Genomic DNA, 20,507 nt, shown 5'->3' on the forward strand with positions numbered 1-20,507 from the left:
TTCTCAGCTCAACATTTTAGAACTAAATGACCACTGTCCTCCAGTTACTGTGTCTTTAAAAAAATTAGGCTAGTTTACAACAAAAGCTGCATTTTCCTTACTAGACAAACTAATCATTTTTTAAGGAAGGGTACTGTGGCTTCAAGAAAAAAAATTGCTTTCATTCTGAAAGGCTACCACCCACTCTCCCATTCTCTCAGCAAAGTGTTTTGCCAGTATTCTGGAAAAGTGCATTACAAACAAAACAAAACAACAACTTAATCAGATAAAATATATTCTCTGAACTTTTGGAGTAGATGAATTACCTTCCAGTTTCGGGTGCTGGCATAATAAAGCAGGCACTCTCGTTTTGCATTGTATTACTTCTGAATTTTTCATGGTGTCTCCTAAATATTGATGTTTTGAAGTAGATAGAATATTTTCTACACCAGCAGGAGCTGACCACACAGAAGAGATAAATATAGCTTTCCTTGGAAACGGGGAGGCTTAGTAAACAGAATTCTGCTCCCTTGCACTGAGAATGTAACTTCTCAGAAGAGTGGGGACTACCCAGGTGCATGGACTGCAAAACACTGGTAGCCAAGATGTACGTGACCTTGTGCTTTCCTTATCCTTCAAGTCCGTCCTTGGTGAGGGCACATGGGGAGGCCAGCAGATGCCCACGCCATGCACTTTCCTGCTCCCAGCCTGCTTATCCCTCAGTCATCTCATAGGGATAGGGGTCCTCTGGGGTCTCTTCCTGCATGAAGATTCGGCACAGTAATAAGGGCTTTGGGGGAAGGGGAAGGAACACACATCGGTAGAGTACCTGTTTTGAGCCTATGAGATCGGCGTTATCCCCATTTTAGAGAGGAGGCCACAGATGCTCAGAGCAGTTTGGTAACTTGTCCAAAGCCCCCCAGCTGGTAAAATGGCAGCGCTGGGCTTTGAACTACTCAAACAGGGAAGCAAGCTAGAAGATCCTTTACTGTAAACTCCAGAATGTTCCCGGTTCTTAAAGTCAAAGGTAGTCCGAGTTGCTGTTGGTGGGGCGATGTCTCATGGAACGGGGGTTCTACCAGGAAAGCCAGGCTGGCTCTTCAAATGGGAACACCCAAGTGGGCCACCAGGCTTCCCCAAACTCACAGGGTGTTTGCATTTCCTTGATGTATGGCAGGACGGGGTGACACCTTGTTCCCAGGGACCCAGTGACTAGGTCTGCCCTCTAATGTCCCACCCTCCTCCAGGAATCAGGCTTACCCGCGGCTGACTTCTGAGTCAGTAGTTCTCACTGAGTAGAGAATCAGAGCCCGGGTGGGGTGCCACAGTGGAGGGGCAGCACACAGGCTTATAGGGAGGCCTGCGACCGTGGTCACCCCACACTCGTGACTGCTCAGCGCACCCCTGCATTGTTAAGTCACACGCCCCAGTCTCGCTCTTGAGGCCTCTCTTTTCTGGGCTACATGCGGACCTGTCCCCTGTCTGCACACTGTATTCACTGGGGAGTTGACAACATAGCGCTTGGGCTCCAGCCCCCATACCAAAGGAAAGCGCTATCCTCAAGTCTTTTACTACAGATTCGGTTTGCTTGTCTATGTCCTTTATATAAGTGGAGTCATGTGGTGTGTGCTCTTTTGTGTCTGGCATCTTTGGCCCAGCACTGTTTGTGGGATTGATCCCTGTCACTGTGTGTAGTTACAGATCGTCTGTTCTCATTGTATGGTGTTCCCTTGTGTCAAGAGACCATCATCTGTGGTGGAAGGACATCTGGATTGTTTCTAGTTTTTGGCTTCTACAGATCGGATCGGATCGTGCTGTTACGGACATTTCTCATTTGTGACTTTTGGTAAACACGTGGACACACCTTGGTTGGATCTATACCTAGGAATGAATTGCTGAGTCATAGCGTTTGTATCTGCCCAGTTTTAGGAGATTCTGCCAAACAGTCTTCCAGAGGGATTTTACGAAAGTCTCCTGTTACATTTTGATTCATCCTAGTTTCTCTCTAGCACTGTTACCTCAATTCCAGTTTTGAGGGGACCCTCCACAGACCCTTCCATCTTAAAGGTCAACGTCTTACCTGAGTCCAGTGGTAGGACTGAAGCCCACCAGCCAGAGGTGGGCCTGAAACCCCAGCCCTGCAGCTTCAAGTGTGTGCCTGCACTGACACTGAGCGCCTCCGTGGGCAGAGCCCCGTGCTTGGAGCCACGGGGAAGACAGAAGAAACAGAAGATCGCAGTCTAGCTGGAGGGGGCGGAGGGGTTGGGGCAAGATAGGAAAGACGCCTGCAAGGAAGGTGACTTGGATGGCATCTCCCCAGCTTCCTTCCAAGCTCTCGGCAGTCCCCCTGCCCCAAGCAGCCCTGGTGACCTTGAGCAGAGCCATGTGGTCTCCCTGAGCCTCCGCCAGCTCTCTGTCACGACGGGCTTGGCTATTACAGTATTCAGTTCTGTGGTTGTTCGGCCACCTGTTACAAACAAGCCATGGTGGGTGGGGGTTTGGGGCTGAAAAGGACAGAAGCCTTTGAGAAGCACACAGTTTCATCGTACAGAAAAATCCTCCCCAAGTAACAAAGCATAAGGAATAGAGGCGGTCTGGGGAAGGGGGGGTTGTGGGTCTGGCTGTCATTATTAGAATCCTGCCACATTTCCTCTCCAACCCCACCCCCTTCACTGGCTGTGATCTCAGACGAGTTACACAACCTTGGTTTTCTCATCTGTAAAGTGGGACTGTTGTGAGGATTAATGGGTCCAATGATACAAAGTGCTCACAGCAGTGTCCGAGGAAGCCCTCCCTAAGATGCCTGTTACCCTCAGGCCTTGAGCCCACTGGGGTGAGAGTTCAGGGGCGAACATAAATACACACTGCCATGGGGTCAAGGGCGGCTCACGGACAAGAGATTTTGCGGGCTCCTGAGGGAGGAAGAGCAGGGTTCTGATGGGGGAAATGGAGGGTTGTCCCAGGATTTGGAGGTCTGTTTGTGGGGGACAGAGAAACTGCCTTGTATGGCTTCAGGCTCCAGAGTCGGGGTGCCTCCTGGGGCTGGCTAGGAGTTTAGCCTGTAGCTTGTGAGAAGGACAGATTATGGAATTTCTCCTCCCTAGGAAAAGAGGGTTGGTAAAATGTGATAGTTAGGCTGCTGAGACTTTCACAGGCCTGGCTGTGGGGGCAGCAGGCCCCCCTGGAACTGTAGCATTTTCTTCAAATTTCTAACTGGGATCTTGGACACCATGGATGTGGAGTCATGGGTCCACCCTTCCCCCTGAGAGTTACAACCAGGAGGGCAGCTTGGGGAATCCAGCTCTCTGCACGGGACCAACTTACCAGTCTGTGTGCAGAGAGAGGCTCTGGGATTGTCTGCTCACCTTGGAGATAGCATTTTCTCTTTGCTTCTTGATCCTATAGAAGGGCCACAGTCCCTCCCACCTCGGTCAGGCCCAAGTGTTTATTCAACAACTGTTGGTGAGATTCCTGCATCTGCCAGAACTGGGCTCGGTGCTCACTGGGATACCTTGGGGAGCAAGACAGATAGCCAGCCTTCTTAGAGTTTATAATTCAGTCTAGAGCAAAGGTTCTCAGAGTGTGGTCCCCGGACCACCAGCAGCAGCATTACCTGGGAACTAGTTAGAAATGCAGATTCTCCGGCCATACCCCAGATCCCTTGAATCGTTTAACAGCTTCTCAGGTGATTCTAACACATCCTGAAGTTGGAACCGCTGATCTGCAGCATGGGTTCTGCACTGAGGGCAATTTCCCTCCCAGGGAACATTCGGCCATATCTGGAGATATGTTTGGTTGTCACACGGGGCGTGGTGGGGTGGGGGTGGGGGTAGGGGAGGAGGTGGAGCTGGTATTACTGGGTAGAGGCCAGGGATGCTGTTAACACCCTACAATGCACAGTACAGGCCTCATAACAAAGAACTATCTGGTCCAAAATGTCAGTTGTGCTGAGGTTGAGAAGCCCTGCCCTAGAGCAGTTACAGTAGAGGGCAGCGAGGGCAGTGGTCCTTTTCTCCCTTTGTTCCAGATGTGTTGCTCCCTGGCCACATGACCTGGGGTGAGTCACGGCCACCCCTGGCCTCAGTTTCCCCAGCTATGAAGTGAGGGGGGTGAACTCACGTTGCTGAGTTCCTCTTTAGCTTGGAGGTTCAGTGGTTCCAACCTAGCAACTGGCCGACCCAGGGAGGTTGGGCTGATGCAGCCCTACTCTTCGTCTCAGGTGCCAACTGGCCTAGAGAGGCCTGGGGGGAGGGGAGGCAGGTAAGGGCTCTGTCATCTGCCTAGTGCTACCGCCTCCGCAACCCAGGCTGCGGCAGCCGGAGTCCAGCTGGCCTTGGGTTTCCCGGTGAACGGTGCTTCTCCCCACTGGGGGAGATGGGGAGTCCAACCCCAAGGAGCCCGCCCTGGGGAGGAGAGTCACCAGCTGGCTCCACGCCCTGGCCTGCACTGTGCAGGGAGCTGGGCAGGCAGAGCGGCGCCTTCCCTCCTGAGCCTCAAACTTCCACTTTCCTCATACTCTAAGTAAACCAGCAGTCCTGGCCAAGGAGGGCCGGAGGCCTAAGGGCGGCCGCGGCACCCGGGTAGCCGTCCCGCCGGCGCCCGGCACGCTCAGACTCTTCACGCCCCGGGGGTGGGCGTCTCGGCTCTCCCTCCCTACCAGGGAGCGTGGGGGCGGAGTTAAACCTGAGGACGCAGGGGGCCCCTGAACTCTGATTGGTCGGACTCTGAGGCCCCGCCTCTTCTCGGAGCTCGCTGACTTCCTTCCTCATGGACCCCCAGCTCCTGTGCACCAGCAAGGGGAAGGTCTTGTTTATTATTTAATTTTTCGGAAAAAAAATGTGCAGGCCTGAGAGACCCACTCGGGTAGACAGCCGCGGCCCGCGTGCAGTCGTGGCTCCTGTGCTCTGAGGGTCCCAAAGAGCAGGTATGAAGGCTTGAGGCTGAAAACATGCTGAAGGGAGACAAGATGGGATGGGGGCGGGGTTGGCAGGAGCAACATGCCCAATGACAGACAGGGAATGAATGCTTTGACTACAAATTCTAATCCTCACAAGTGCGATGCGATTTGGGGCAAGTCCCTTGCCTGCTCTGACTCTTACCTTAAGTGAAAAGGAAAGTCAAGTTCAATGAATTTTGACTCCTTAGTGGGTGGATTTGTATGGGCCATGGTTTATCACATCCCTGGAAAACCCACCTGCAGACAGTCAATACCTGTTACACCTGGCTAACCTAGAGCGCCTTACTTCGTGTGCGTTAGTACCCACCATTAAATAAAGGGCGGTTAATAGGTGGCAGATTAACACACTGCAGTAAAGCTCGCTTTGTAATCCGAGATCAGTGGCTCTAAAGCGCCCTCCTTGAACCAAGGACTAATATTCTTATTATCTTAATTAGGATGCAAGAGAAAGGGCTTTAAACTTTCTCCTTGAATCTGTTATGTTGCCCTGGGCTGTGGCCCATCATGGTGACCCTTGTCCTGGTTCCCTGAATTTAGATGCAGTGCTTGAACACTGATCATTTCAACATTCTCTCTCGTGGTTCTGTTTGCTGTCGAAGTCCGGGGACATAACTACGCTGCACACACATCAGATCTGCTAAGTTGGTAGGACCCAGTAATTGTTAAAAGGCAGTGAGGGGGCTTCCCTGGTAGTGCAGTGGTTAAGAATCTGCCTGCCAATGCAGGGAACATGGGTTCGATCCCTGGTCCGGGAAGGTCCCACATGCCGCGGAGCAACTAAGCCCGTGTGCCACAACTACTGAGCCTGTGCTCTAGAGCCCGCGAGCCACAACTACTGAGCCCACATGCCACAACTACTGAAGCCCGCATGCCTAGAGCCCGTGCTCCGCATCAAGAGAAGCCACCTCAATGAGAAGCCCACGCACCGCAACAAAGTGTAGCCCCCGCTCACTGCAACTAGATAAAGCCCACGCGCAGCAACGAAGATCCAATGCAGCCAAAAAAAAACCTAAAAAACAAATAAATTAAAAATTAAAAAAAGGCAGTGGGGAGTGAGGGTGGCGCCTGCAGCCGCCCCACCTCTCCTGCAGGCCCCTAACTCCACAGCTCTGCTTCCCTGGCTGCTTCCCAAGGAGCTGATCAAAGGGTGAGAACTCAGAGCTCATGTGGACAAGTGAAAGCACTGGGATAATTCTATGCAGAAAAGGGAAAGTTGGGCATTTATATCCCAGCAGCAAGTGACAACTGTGCTCTTGGCCTCTCTGTGCTTGACAACATCCTGCAAAATTTATCTTATTTGCTTTTACCGTGTATGCTGATTTCACAGATATTGGCAAAGTGCCTTTCTGGGCAGGCATTATGCTGGGCACTGGGGTCAGGGCAGGGACCAGGATAGACACAGTCCTTGCCTTCCTAGCTCCAGACTATTGTGTCGTGACCCTCCCACTGGGTGAACTGTGTCCATCTGCTCCTGCTGCTGGGGGCAGCTGTGCTCTCTGCCTTCTGCCTTTTCCCACATGCTCCCCAGTGCCCCACAATCCCTAAGCCTAGTCCTGCCTTCGAATACCACAGAGACTAGCAGCTGGCTTTTCTCCCTGTTCTCAAAGGGTAGGATTTCCTGGGAGGGACAGAGCGTCTCTCTGTGGGAGGCGGGAGAAGCCTGTGCATGTTTTCTTTTCTTGGCAGGAGCAAACCTGAGAGCCTCAGCAAGCCCCCAGCAGAGTCCTGTGGCAGATAGAGGGCACCCTAGGGTGGGTTTGCTAGCAGCGTCCTCCTCCTGCCCCAGTTTTCCAAGGCAGAGTCCGGATGGGCCTGGGAAGTGGGTCTGCTGAGGCCTCACCTGAGATCCATGCTTTCTCCTCCGGTGGGGTCCTGACTGCCCTGCATCCAGCAGACCCTCTGCTGGCTCAGGCCCGAGGACGGTGCCCGTATTCACGCACATTTCTCTGAATGTGAACCTTCGGGGGGTTACTTCCCTTGGGAATGTGCAAGATGAGGAGCTAGATAATAATGCTGGGCCAGTGTCAGCCTGGTATTGGTTTGCAGGAACTAAGTTCTTTCTTCCCCTTCTGAGAAAGAAGCAGGGGAATCAGACTAATGAGGGTTAAAAGAGCTGAGCTGATATGAAATGTAATAGGCAAGTCTGTAGAGGCAGAAGGTAGATTAGTGGTTGCTTGGGGCCTTGGGTGGTATGAGGGACAAAGCAGGGTGATAGCTAAAGGGTACAGGGTTCCTCTTTGTGGTGGTGAAAATGTTCTAAAATTGTGGTCATGGTTGCACATATCTGTGAATATACTAAAAACCACCGGGTTGTACACCTTAAACAAGTGAATTACATGGTATATGAATTATATCTCAATAAAGCTGTTGACAACCAACTGAGATATGTAGCCATGTTTGGGCCACTGAACACTCCCCCACCCCAAATGAACTTAACTTCCCAGCTCTTCACACCTCCCCTCTTACCCCTATGGGCACCCTGAGGACAGACCCCCCCTCAGAGAGAGACAGCAAGGGGCAAGCATGGCTCTATCTCCTCTCCTGAGCCCACCACTCAGAGAAGTCCCTGCGCCTCCCGTTGGGGAGGGTGTCACGAGGGTGGAGAGAAGCTTCTCTGAAGCGTCTGGAGCCAGAGGCCCCTCAGAGAACCATGAGGCCTCAGAAATGCAGGCCCACCACCCAGGGCTGTGCGGAAGCCAACACAGCTTCACCTTTTCCAAATTTGACTCATGAATTTCATAGCTCAGTAGGATTATGGGTGATTTTTGTGTCTTTTTCTGTTGTTTTCCAATTTTTCCATACTATGCTTATAATATTATTTTTTTCAGGACAAAATTACCTAAAGTCGAGGGTTGGGTGGGAAAGAAGTCGGGGATCTGGCGTTTCCGGCCAGAGGTCAAGGTGATTCTATCCCCCTTGCAGGAGTCATGTGGCTGGAAATACTCCTCGCCTCAGTGCTGGGCTTTGTCATCTACTGGTTCGTCTCCAAGGACAAGGAGGAAACTTTGCCACTTGAAGATGGATGGTGGGGGCCCGGGGTGAGGCCCACAGCTGGCGAGGACGAGAGCATCCGCCCATTCAAGGTGGAAACGTCAGATGAGGAGATCAATGTAAGGCACCTCTTTCCAGACGAGGGAGCAGTTGGGAGAGGGGGGAGGTCCCTTCTGGGGCTGCGCCTCAGGCTGGGGCTGGGATGGGGAGGGGCTTGGGAAGTGCTCCTCTTGGGGGGGGGGGTGTTTTTTCACCTACTCTTCTCCCACTGGGCTCTCCCGCTCTGCCCACCCATCCCTTCTGCTCCTTCCCTCCCCTGTTTCCGCCTTCCCCTTCCCAAGGCCCCAGCAGTACCCAGGCCGGCAAGTGGGTGCCAGCTGGACCCAAGGGTCACAGAAAGCAGCTGGTTTGCCTCCTTGGTGGCCCACCTGAAACCCTGGGAGTGAGCTTGTCGGCTCAGGGCCTGGGTGGAGATCGTGAGTGAAAAGCAAGGCCGTGGTGACATAAAAGCTGCTGCACAGAGAACCTGGCACAGGGCCAGCCGTGGCCAGGCACCTACTGTGTGTCAGCCCCCTTGTAGTCACGTGCAGTCCCTGCGGTCATGCAGAAAGTGAAGCTCAGAGAGGCAAAGCAACTGACCCAAGGCGACCGAGATAATAAGCAGAGGGTTTAAACTCAGATCTGTCTAACTCCAAAGCCTAGGCCCGTCCTCTGCACGGGGCTGGAATCAGGATGGATGGACATGATCGTGGGGTGGGCTGATCTGAGAGCGAGGCTTGAGCAGGGCCAGGAGGGTGGGTGGGACCTGCGATGTCCCTACTCATCCTTTTTTCACTTTGTGGGTGTGGGAGCACCTACTGTGTGCAGGCCCTGTGCTGGGTGCTTAGAAGAAGAGGGAGAGCCTTCCCTCAAAGAGCTCCTAGTCCAGCAGTTGAGAAATGTGGACAGAGAAACATTAATGATTAATAGAGATAAATGCGGTAAGAGGTGCCGATAAAAAGTCATGGGAGCGCTCAGGAGGATGGGATTAAAGAGCAGAGACAGCTGTACCCAAGAGAAGCCAGACTGAGGCTCCCTTGGTAGCACTTGACGAGGTGTCGCTATTGAGGACAGAGGCTGAGCCCTGTCGATACCTCCTTTAGTGGGTTCCTAGGCTCAGCGTCTGACATTCCTAAAATCTGTGTGGAGGTTACTGCAGTGCTTGGGAGGACACTCTGGGAAGGGTAACACTTGAGAGGCTCCGTGGACCAACTTGAACTTCCCCAGCTGGAGCTGCTCTTTCAGCTTGATGCACGCCTGCCCGTGAGACTTGTACCTTCTCTCCGGGTCTGTCATTTTTATCCTAACTGAGTTAGGATATACTGTATCGTTCAGTGCTGCGTATCAGAGTCAGCAAATCCATCCTGCCACATGTTTTTTTTTTAATTAATTAATTAATTTATTTATTTATGGCTGTGTTGGGTCTTTGTTTCTGTGCGAGGGCTTTCTCTAGTTGTGGCAAGCGGGGGCCACTCTTCATCGCAGTGCGCGGGCCTCTTACTATCGCGGCCTCTGTTGTTGCAGAGCACAGGCTCCAGATGCGCAGGCTCAGTAGCTGTGGCTCACGGGCCCAGTTGCTCCGTGGCATGTGGGATCCTCCCAGACCAGGGCTCGAACCCGTGTCCCCTGCATTAGCAGGCAGATTCTCAACCACTGTGCCACCAGGGAAGCCCCACCTGTTTTTTTTTTAATTTAATTTTTATTTTATATCGGAGTATAGTTGATTTACAAGGTTGTGTTAGTTTCAGGTGTACAGCAAAGTGATTCAGTTATACACAGATATATATCCTTTTTTTTTCAGATTTTTTTCCCATATAGGTTATTGCAGAATATTGAGTAGAGTTCCCTGTGCTATACAGTAGATCCTTGTTGATTATCTGTTTTATATGTAGTCTGCCACCTGCTTTTGTACAGCTCCCATGCTAAGAATAGTTTTTACATCTTTAAATGGTTGGAAAAAAATCAAAAGAAGAATAATACTTTGCGACATGTGGAAATTACGTGACATCGAATTTCAGTGTCCATAAATAAAGTTTTTTTGGAACACAGCCATGCCCATTTGTCCGTGTACCATCCACGGCTGTCTCCACACTACAAGGGCAGAGTGGAGTAGCTGCAGCTCAAAAAGCCTAAGATATTTATGATCTGGCCCTTTACAGAAAAGTTTGCCAACCCTTGCTGTATATAAGCCTCGATAAATTAAAGATCTGTATTGTTCATACATTTAAAAACTGAAAGATGAGAAGTCAACCTGAAGTCGAAAGTGAAGAACATATGTTTGGGGAACAGCCACCGCTGTGGGAAGCCAGGAGGTTTCTTCTGGGATAAACCTAACAACCCAGAGCACAAGTGTGCAGACCAGGAGTCTCCTCACCTTGTCTGGTGAAACTTTGCTTTGCCTCTGCTATACATATTATATATAATATATATTAATATAATTATAATATATAATACATATTATATATCATATATATTAACCATATTAATATATAATTAATATATTACATATAATATCTAGGATATAATATAAAATATATATAATATAAAATAAATATATATAAATTATAAATATATAAATAAAATATAATAATATAAAATATATATTATACATTTTATGTAATATAATAATGTTATAAAATATATAATATTTGGGTCTTGTGGCTGCAGGGTTTGGAACTGTCTTCTGGAAACAAACTTTCTCTTGTGCTCTGCCTCATTCACCTTCTCTACTTGGGGTCCTGCATTTTGCTCCAGGATTTACACCAGAGGATTGACAAGGTCCGTTTAACCCCACCTTTGGAGGACAGCCGCTTCCACTACGGTTTCAACTCCAACTATCTGAAGAAAGTCATCTCCTACTGGCGGAATGAATTTGACTGGAGGAAGCAGGTGGAGACTCTTAACAGATATCCTCACTTCAAGACTAAGATTGAAGGTATGTTTCCAGAACACCAGCTGGAGGGGGATGTATATCACAGGAACGGCCTTCTTAGGTACTGGACGTGACTTAGGGACTTTCCTGGTGGTCCAGTGGTTAAGACTCTGCGCTTCCACCACAGGGGCATGGGTTCCATCCGTAGTCAGGGAACTAAGATCCTGCATGCCTCCCAGTGCGGCAGAAAAAAAAAGAACCACCTTCCTTAGATACTGGACATGACTTAGATAAAGCCCAGAGACCCAGAATTCAATTATTGGTCACTGAGATGTATTTGGAAGGTATAACGCCACGAGGATGCAAAAATAATGCAGAACTCCAACAAATCCAATGGTCTTTAGAGCTAAACAGGAAAACATATAAATAAAATAAAAACCAAAGAAATGCACAGTCCACTTCAGTGATAGAACAATCTCTGAGAGGATGGAGATAAGATTTAGATCTGGGCGTGGCCTCGGTCAGTCAGCCCCTCCTTGAAGCTTTGGAGTCCATGATGCTGTGACTGTTCAAGGGTGCTCAGCCTGTCAGTCAAGGTCCGAATAAAAACTGTCCTGTCTCTGCAGCTCTAGATCTCCCGTCCCAACAGTATCACAGGTTGTCACCCAACTTCATCTGGAAGGGAAGGTATCTCTCAAAATGTTCTTGGGAAAGTAACCTAAGATCATTTGGGATGAGATAATAGTTTCCTAAGTGGAAAAACATTTTTTTAGCCCCAGAAAGATTTAGAATCAAATATAGAAATGCTTAAGAAAATCAAACTCATGCTGTTAATTTTTACAAATTTATCTGTTTTTAATTATAGTAAAATACACATAACATAAAGTTGACCATTTAAACCATTAAGTGTACATTGTTATGTGTAACGCCACAGTGGAGTAAGTACTTTTATATTGTTATCCAGCCAGCACAGCCATCTATCTTCAGAACTTTTTTTATTTTGCAAAACTGAAACTCTGGGGACTTCCCTGGTGGCACAGTGGTTAAGAATCCACCTGCCAGTGCAGGGGACTTGGGTTTGAGCCCTGGTCCGGGAAGATCCCACATGCCGCGGAGCAACTAAGCCCGGGTGCCACAACTACTGAGCCTGTGCTCTAGAGCCCGGGAGCCACAACTACTGAGCCTGCGTGCCACAACTACTGAAGCCTGCGTGCCTAGAGCCTGTGCTCCGCAACAAGAGAAGCCTCTGCAGGGAGAAGCCCGTGCACCGCAACGAAGAGTAGCCCTCGTTCGCCGCAACTAGAGAAAGCCCGAGCACAGCAATGAAGGCCCAGCGCAGCCAAAAGTAAATAAATAAATAATTAATAAATAAATAAACTGAAACTCTGTACTCATTAAGCAATAATTCCTCATTCCCTCCCTCTCCCTAGCCTCTGGAAACCACCATTCTGCTTTCTGTCTCTATGAATTTAAATATGATTCTGAATCTAAGTATCTCATATGAATGAAATCATACAGTATTTGTCCTTTTGACTTGCTTATTGCACTTAGCATAATGTCCTCAAGGTTCATCCATGTTGTAACATGTGTCAGAATTTCCTTTCTAAGGCTGAATAATACCCCATGGTATAGATTTTGCTTATCCATTCATCCGTCAGTGGATACTTGGGTTGCTTCTGCCTTTTAGCTATTGTGAAAAATATTGCTATGATTATGAGTGTACAAATATCTGTTTATGTTTCTGCTTTCTGTTCTTTGGGTATATACCCAGAAGTGAAATTGCTGAGTCAAATAGTAATTCTATGCTGATTTTTGGGGGGTACTTTAATACTGTTTTTCCTAGCAGTTGCACCATTTTAAATTCATCTTCTTAAAAAATGTTCAGAGAGGTTGTATTTACCTTCCCAAGGCTGAAAAGTGTGGGAATTGCCCAGTTTCCTAATTTTCCACCAGAGGAATACGTAAGTAGAAAAGTCCTAACTGCTTACATATATTGTGTGTGAGTATGTATAAAACTGCGTGTGAAAGAGCTGCATACTGATTTTCATATGAGAATGTTTTGTAATGTAAATGTAATAAATACTACATTATAGGCAAGGACCTCCCTGCATTTGAAGAGTAGGTTTTCATTTATGTGTATTTGGGGATGAAAAATAATAAAATGAGTAAATATTTTTTGAAGTGTACAAGATTCCCAGTTTCTCCATATTCTTGCCAATACTTGTTATTTTCTGTTTTTGTTTTTGCAACAGCCATCCTAACGGGTGTGAAGTGGTAGTACCTCATTGTGGGTTTGATTTACATTTCTCTAATGATTAATGATGTTGAGCACGTTTTCATGTGCTTGTTGGCCATTTGTTTTTCTTCTTTGGAGAAATGTCTACTCAAGTCCTTTGTTCATTTTTGAATCGAGTTCTTTGTTTTTTGTTGTTGTTGTTGAGTTTTAGGAGTTCTCTATATAGTCTGGATATTAATCCCCTATGAGATAATGTGATTTGAAAATATTTTCTCCCATTCTGTGGGTCGCTCTACCAATAATTTTTCATGTTGAAGAAATTGCACGTGTTTGGAATTTTAGATATTTGTAATGTTTAAGAGAATTTGGCCTTTGCAAGTAACAGATATGACTTTTCAGTACTAATTTAAAGTGGGTAATTGAGTCATGGATTTAGACCTGTGATTTTATATGAAAATCTTCCTGAGTTTATGTGCAATATTGGAAGATTTAAGCCTCACCATATTTATAAATTTAATTTATTAAAATTCTAAGAGTTACTTAGAGTTTGTGGAAGATATACTGGTTAGTCAAATCATGTAAAGTTCTTATAAAGGAAATTGAAATTATACAGTGTTTAAGGGAGTGTCATAAAGCAAGTATAGACATGCAGCCCCATTAATCAAAGGTTCCTGGAGAATGCCTGTCAACATTTGCTAGATTAAGAAATATATAGAATAATATCTGTAAGTTGAACTCACATGCTTAATGAAGAGCTTTAAATTTGAAATTTGTAACTTCAGAAAGTTGAAGAATAATTTTTAAATCTGTAACTTCAATAAGTAGGAGAATAATTCTAAATATAAACCAGTTGTTGCTGTGCACTTGAGAGGACTTTGATGCCTTCTGTCATGAGCCTGACAAGAGGATCTAAACCATTTTATCTAAGCCAAAGTACCTACAGGTCCTTGTATGTAATTTACGAAGGTTGCCTTTTGTTTTTTGTGGGGTTTTTTGCGGTACGCAGGCCTCTCACTTTTGTGGCCTCTCCTGTTGCGGAGCACAGGCTCCGGACGCGCAGGCTCAGCGGCCATGGCTCACAGGCCCAGCCGCTCCGCGGCATGTGGGATCTTCCCGGACCGGGGCACGAACCCGTGTCCCCTGCACCGGGGCACGAACCCGCAGTCCCCTGCGGACTCTCAACCACTGCGCCACCAGGGAAGTCCCGAGGGTTGCCTTTTGGATCCCTGGTGCCAGAGGCCTGGCTCCCTTGGGTTTGACTCAGCTCCTTCTGTTACCCCAGCTCTTCAGTGTCCATCCGGCAGCTATTGACAGGGCACCTCCTGTACCCAAGCATTCTGCTTGTGACACACAGTCAGAGAAGACAAGGTCCCTGCCTTCCCAGCTCACAGGCTCTTGGGGGTGATTATACCATGTGGTAAGGGGTGCTATGAGGGGAGAGGCTCCGGGAACTTTGTGAGCCCCACATGCCACCTGGGAGTGTAAGGGAAGGCTTCCTGGAAGAGGAGGCATCTAGGCTGAAACTTAAAGGATGGATGGGAGTTTGCCAGGTGTGTGTGGGGAAGGTTGTCCAGAGGAGGGAACAGCATGTTCCAAAACCCAGAGGCAAGAGGCATTAAAGGGCTGTTTCCTTCCTGGAGGCTTGCAAGCTTGAGAAAGCCTTACCCCACTAGACTGTCTCAGGGCTCCTCACGACATCACAGGATATCAAGTGTTTATAGCACAAAACCTTCTCAGGGTACAAGTGCTCCAAAGGGGGTAGTTTCTTGCGTGGAGTTTATCACGGAAGCAGCCCACTGTGACTGAACCCGTGTGCAGTTCAGTCACTTCCCTAGGCCTGCAGCTTGGCCTTGGCCCTGGGCCCTGCAGTGTGGGTCCTCCTGCTGGACCCGGCTTCACGTGCCATCTGCGCCCCCCCCCCCCCCCCCCGCCACAGTGCTGAGCTGGCCACCTCCCAGCTCTGGGCCCAGCACGCCTTCAACGTGTCTCTTTTCCTGGCTCCCCAGCCCAAGGAAAAGCCTTCTTGGCCCAAGAAGGCTCCCTCGTCACTCTCTCTGCTGCTATCCTCCTCCCTCACTTTTGGACCTTTTCGGGGTCCTTTCTGTCTCTGCACTGACCCCTGTGCTCCAGGCTGCTCAAGGCTCAACCTCTGACCCCTCCCCGATGTTCTGTCCTCATCTCCACTAGCCTCCTTATTCGGCCTCCCTGTTCCTGCCACTTCCTTGTTCTGTGATGAGCTTCTGGCTCCAGCCCATGTCCTGGGCCTCCTGCCACAGACCAGTCTCTGTTCTCAGAGAGTCTGAGACATTCAGGGGCTTCAGAGGCCTCCGGGGAATGCAGCCCATCACCTCCAGATGGGAGGGGGGAATCGCCCAAGTCGCAGGGAAGTGGAGGTTCAGGGCCAGAACCCAGCTCTCCAGCCTCCCAGCCTGTCTGTTCTTCCTTCACCTGTGGCCACGGTTTCAGCTCGGGCCCTAGGCTGTGACCACCGCCTCCCCTCACCCCCTGGCCAGGCCCAGTGCTACCCTCTGAGCCCAGTTTGGCTTCTCGATTCTGACCCAGCAGCTTGGGCACAGAGAACCTACCGGTACCACGTAAGGCAACCAAGAGAGTGTTTCCTCCCCAAAGGGAAGGGGGGCCCATAGGGCATATTTTAACATTTTTTTTAATTTTAAAAATTTACGTATTTAAAATTCAAAAAGTACAGAAGGAGACAGAGCTAAAAGGAAGTCTCCCTCTTGTCCCTCCCCAGGGACAGTGTCTGCTTCCGTTAAACATATGCTTCCAGGGGTTTCCCTGGTGGCGCAGTGGTTAAGCATCCGCCTGCCACTGCAGGGGACACAGGTTCGAGCCCTGGTCAGGGAAGATCCCACGTGCCGCGGAGCAACTAAGCCCGTGCACCACAACTACCGAGCCTGTGCTCTAGAGCCCGCGAGCCACAACTACTGAGCCCACGTGCCACAACTACTGAATCCTGCACGCCTAGAGCCCATGCTCTGCTACAAGAGAAGCCACCGCAATGAAAGCCCGTGCACCGCAATGAAGAGTAGCCCCCGCTCACCGTGACTAGAGAAAGCCTGTGTGCAGCAACGAAGACCCAACACAGCCAAAAATAAATAAATAAATAATGAATAAATAAATAAATAAATTTATTAAACAAAAACATACACTTCCAGGGATAGCCCATGCATACACAAGAATGGATGTATGTGTGTGTTTTTTCTAACTTTAAACTCAAATGATAATGTGATTGATAGAATTCGAATCAAAAATAATCTCACATCATGCTCTGTGTTCCAAAGGAGATAAAATTACCTACTAAAATAAACTTTAGGAGTAAATTTAGCAGCATAGAAGGACACCCAGGATATATTGTTAAGTGAAAAAAATGAGGTTCCAAAATAGAATGTACGTAGGGTTCTATTTTTGTTAAAAGAAAGTTATGTTCTCTCTTTTTAAAAAAGTCTGAACTGTCTGAACGGCCAAAGAGGAGCCTAAGGAGACATGACAGATAAATGTAATGTGTCCTGGATGGGATCCTGGAACAGAAAAAGGACATTGGGTAAAAACTAAGGAAATCTGAGTAATATTCCATTGTTTGTATGTACCGATATTATTCAGCCTTTAAAAAGAAGGAAATTCTGCAATATGTGACAACATGGATGAACTTTGAGAACATTATGCTCAGTGTTATAAGCCAATCACCGAAGGACAAATACTGCATGATTCCACTCATATGAGGTATCTAAAATTGTCAAAGAGAGTAGAATGGTGGTTGCCAGGGGCTGGGAGGTGGGCGAACTGGAGAGTTGCTAATTACTGGGTACAAAGTTTCAGTTACCGGAGATAAGTAAGTTCTAAGGATCCGCTGAAGGACATTGCGCCTGTAGATAATGATACCGTACTATATATACACTTAAAACTTTGTGAAGACAGTAGGTCTCATGTTAGATGTTCTTACCACCATAAAATTAAAAAAATTAAAACTTAAAAATAAATAAGGAAATCTGCATACTTAAAGTATGGACTTTAGTTATTAATGTATTAGTACTGGTTCATGCATTGTAACAAATGTACCATCCTAACATGAGATATTAATAGTAGGGGAAATTGAGTAGTGGTATATGGGAACTTCCTGTACTAGCTTCACTATTTTTCTATAAATATAAAATTGTTCCCCAAAAAATTTGTTGCAAAAAGTTGGACAGACAACACCATGTTCTCTTCAGATCATGGGGTTACAATGTGATTTTTCCCCCTTTTGATTTACCTTTGTTTCCTGTTTTCTATAGAAAACATGTATTGTTTGTATAATGAATAAACAACAGACCTTGCTATCGGTGCCAGCCCTCATGGTGGAGGGTTCCAGGTGTGCCAGCAGCCCTGGCTGTGTTTGCCTTGGACACCCAGGCGCAATCCAGGCCACTTGCCTGGGAAGGGGCTGCTATCAAAGGGACTCTAGTGGGGCCTGGAATCCACTCACCTGTCCTTGGCCAGGATGGTGTTCCAGTGCCCAGCACTCTACCTTAGGAAAATTTTCTCCACTTAAAAAAAAAATAGTTATGCATATGTCCATTGTAGAAAAATTTAGTAGTTCCTATAACACAAAAAAGACAATAATTTACTTGAAATTCTATTGCTCAGAGAGGACTACTTCTTATATTCTTGTAGTTTATCTCTTCAGACTTTAAAATTCCTATGCACATGGTGCAAACATATGCATACATGTGACTGTTTATGAAAATCGGTCATACGATGGATATGGCTTGGTAGTTTGCTTTTACCACTTAGCCGTGTATACGGAACTGATTTCCATATTCAATACACGTCGACACTGTCATTTTATTTTATTTATTTACTTTTTGGCTGCACCGCCCGGCATGTGGAATCTTAGTTCCCCGACCAGGGATTGAACTTGTGCCCCCTGCAGTGGAAGTGCGGAGTCCTAAGCACTGGACCGCCCGGGGAGTCCTGACCGCCAGGAAGTCATTTTAGATGACTGTGTTATATTACAGTATACTGTTAAACTATAATCTATTTCATTCTCTACTGCTGGATATATAGGGCTTTTTCCCCCCGCAATTTGTAAATTATTAAACAAGTATTCATTGAGTGCTGCCACGAGCCAGGACCTATTCTGGCCTCTGGGAATCCAGCCGTGCGTGAGCAGCCTGGCCTCGGCCTTGCAGACAGAGCTCACGTTCTCACGTGAGAGGGGCACGCTGCAGGTGGCCGTGAGGCCGAGCGAGCTACCCGGGTATCTGGAGCTCCGTGTAAGCACTCAGCCAGCACTAGCGGTGGCGACTGTAGTCAATACCATGGGGGCGCCGAGGGTGGCAGCCCTGCTGTGGCGGTGCAGAGCCTGATTGGCTACCCTGAGAGCTGGGACTGTGGCGTCCACAGCCTCAGGGCCCTCTCCTCCTGATCCTGACTGTGCTCTGTCTCCCTAGGCCTGGACATCCACTTCATCCACGTGAAGCCCCCCCAGCTGCCCTCCGGCCAGACCCCAAAGCCCTTGCTGATGGTGCATGGCTGGCCTGGCTCCTTCTACGAGTTTTATAAGATCATTCCGTTGCTGACTGACCCCAAGAACCATGGCCTGAGCGATGAGCATGTTTTTGAAGTCATCTGTCCATCCATTCCTGGCTACGGCTTCTCAGAGGCATCTTCCAAGAAGGGTACGGGCTGCTGCAGGCTGTGTCACTGCCCCAGGGGTGGGGAGTCGGCTGGGACAGCTTCCTTCAGAGCCTAAGGAGGCTGAGGAAGGAGGGGTCTGAGACCAGAGGGAAGAGAAGCAATGGGGGCGATTTTATTGCCAGAGGGCCAGTGCATCTTCTCAGGATGTGAGGGGCGTGGCAGGCGGGGGACCGGGCCGAGTCACGACTGTCCAGAGCTGGCTCAAAACCTGGACTCTCGTGTCCTCAGGAGCTGCCAACTCAGGGCAGGTCCACGTGTGGGCCCTGCACTGTTCCGGGCCAGCGAGGCCGACTAAGCCCTGCACGCAGCGTGGGCCCACGGACGCTCAGCCGGACCGGCCTGAGCCCATCACACGCCCTCACTGTCTCCTGCACCAAGGCCAGCACCAGGGGCACTGCCTTCTGGGCACCGGGCACCCCATCCTTGGGCTCCAGGATTCCTTCTCACCCCCTGTGAGCTGCTCTCCCCTCAGCCTGGGGCGGGGGTGCTGAGGAGTCTCAGAGGGCCTGGGAGGACCCAAGGCGTGACCCCCACACGGTTCTTCTTTCCCCTTTACAACCAGGCTTCGACTCAGTGGCCACTGCCAGGATCTTTTATAAGCTGATGCTGCGGCTGGGCTTCCAGCAATTCTATATTCAAGGCGGAGACTGGGGAGCCCTGATCTGCACCAACATGGCCCAGCTGGTGCCCAGGTGAGGGTGGCTGTCAGGCGTGTGTGTACGTGTGCAGGTGTGTGTGCACAGCCCATGTGAGGTGGATGTGCAGGGAGGCGGGTTATGCACGCCAGGCCCTGCCTGGGAGTAGTGTCTGAGCCTTGGAGCAGGGCCCACACAGGCAGGATATGTGTGGACCCAGGGGAGACAAGGGAGGGTCCCTGTCATTCAGCTCTGCCTGGGGCACTTCGACGTGGCTCTTCCCTCCACTTGATGTCACACAGGATTGGTGACTCTGGGCCAGGTTCCCAGGCAGAGAGGGCCAGTTAGAGGAGGGGAAAGTTGGGGAGTATACCTTTCTGATGGACCAAGTCCCAGGAGAGGCCTGACCGGGACCTGCCCTTCCACCATGTGGTCACCCCAGGGGGCAGAGGCCGAAGAAGGCTGGCCCTGTGCTCTTCAGCCCTGTGGCCTCTTTCTCCTCCATCTCTGCCCCTGTCGCTTCCCCATCCTTGATGCCACCCAGCCTCCCCTGGCCCTTCTCTGCCCTCAGCCACGTGAAAGGCCTGCACTTGAACATGGCATTCATTTTAAGAAATTTCTACACCCTGACCCTTCTCCTGGGACGGCGTTTTGGGAGGCTTTTTGGCTACACCAAGAGGGATATGGAGCTGATGTACTCCTTAAAGAAGATCTTCTTCAACTTATTGAGGGAGAGCGGCTACCTGCACATCCAGAGTACCAAGCCGGACACCGTAGGTGAGTGGGCAGGCGGAGGGAAGCCTGGCTCAGTGGTTCGGGTCGGGTGGGCTTACATCCATTCCATTCAGCAAGGCTCCCAACCGGGGGGAAGCCTCACCCACCCCAGGAACACGGTTCACGGGGTGAAAACCTCTTGTGAGAGACTCAGAGCTCCTTCGACCCTTACACGGCATTTCTCCACAGACACGAGTGATGCGTGGTCATAAAATTCCCAAACAACTCCATTGAGCGGCATCAGTGTTCCTGTTGGCTTTGACCCCTGGTCCCTCCACCCCTGAGCCCAAGTCCTACAGTGAGAAGCAGAGGGATGGACAGGGATGG

At 49.2% G+C, this 20,507-nt stretch overlaps 1 protein-coding gene across 3 annotated transcripts in view; it reads left to right on the forward strand.

Moving 5' to 3' along the window:
- The window catches only part of EPHX1 (epoxide hydrolase 1), a 41,363-nt gene that overhangs the window by 12,244 nt on the left and 8,612 nt on the right, over positions 1-20,507 (forward strand). For 2 of the 3 annotated variants that reach the window (XM_079925643.1, XM_079925645.1), the window contains exons 2-6: positions 7,859-8,046; positions 10,721-10,901; positions 18,525-18,752; positions 19,334-19,463; positions 19,978-20,183. In XM_079925643.1, coding sequence (XP_079781769.1) covers positions 7,864-8,046; positions 10,721-10,901; positions 18,525-18,752; positions 19,334-19,463; positions 19,978-20,183 — 928 coding nt within the window. In that variant the 5' untranslated portion in view covers positions 7,859-7,863. Of the gene's footprint in view, positions 1-4,721; positions 4,904-7,858; positions 8,047-10,720; positions 10,902-18,524; positions 18,753-19,333; positions 19,464-19,977; positions 20,184-20,507 lie in introns of those variants that run through there. The other variant, XM_079925644.1, reaches the window with a different exon arrangement.

The sequence above is a fragment of the Stenella coeruleoalba genome (genome assembly GCF_951394435.1).
Source record: "Stenella coeruleoalba genome assembly, chromosome: 1".
NCBI classification, from domain to species: domain Eukaryota; kingdom Metazoa; phylum Chordata; class Mammalia; order Artiodactyla; family Delphinidae; genus Stenella; species Stenella coeruleoalba.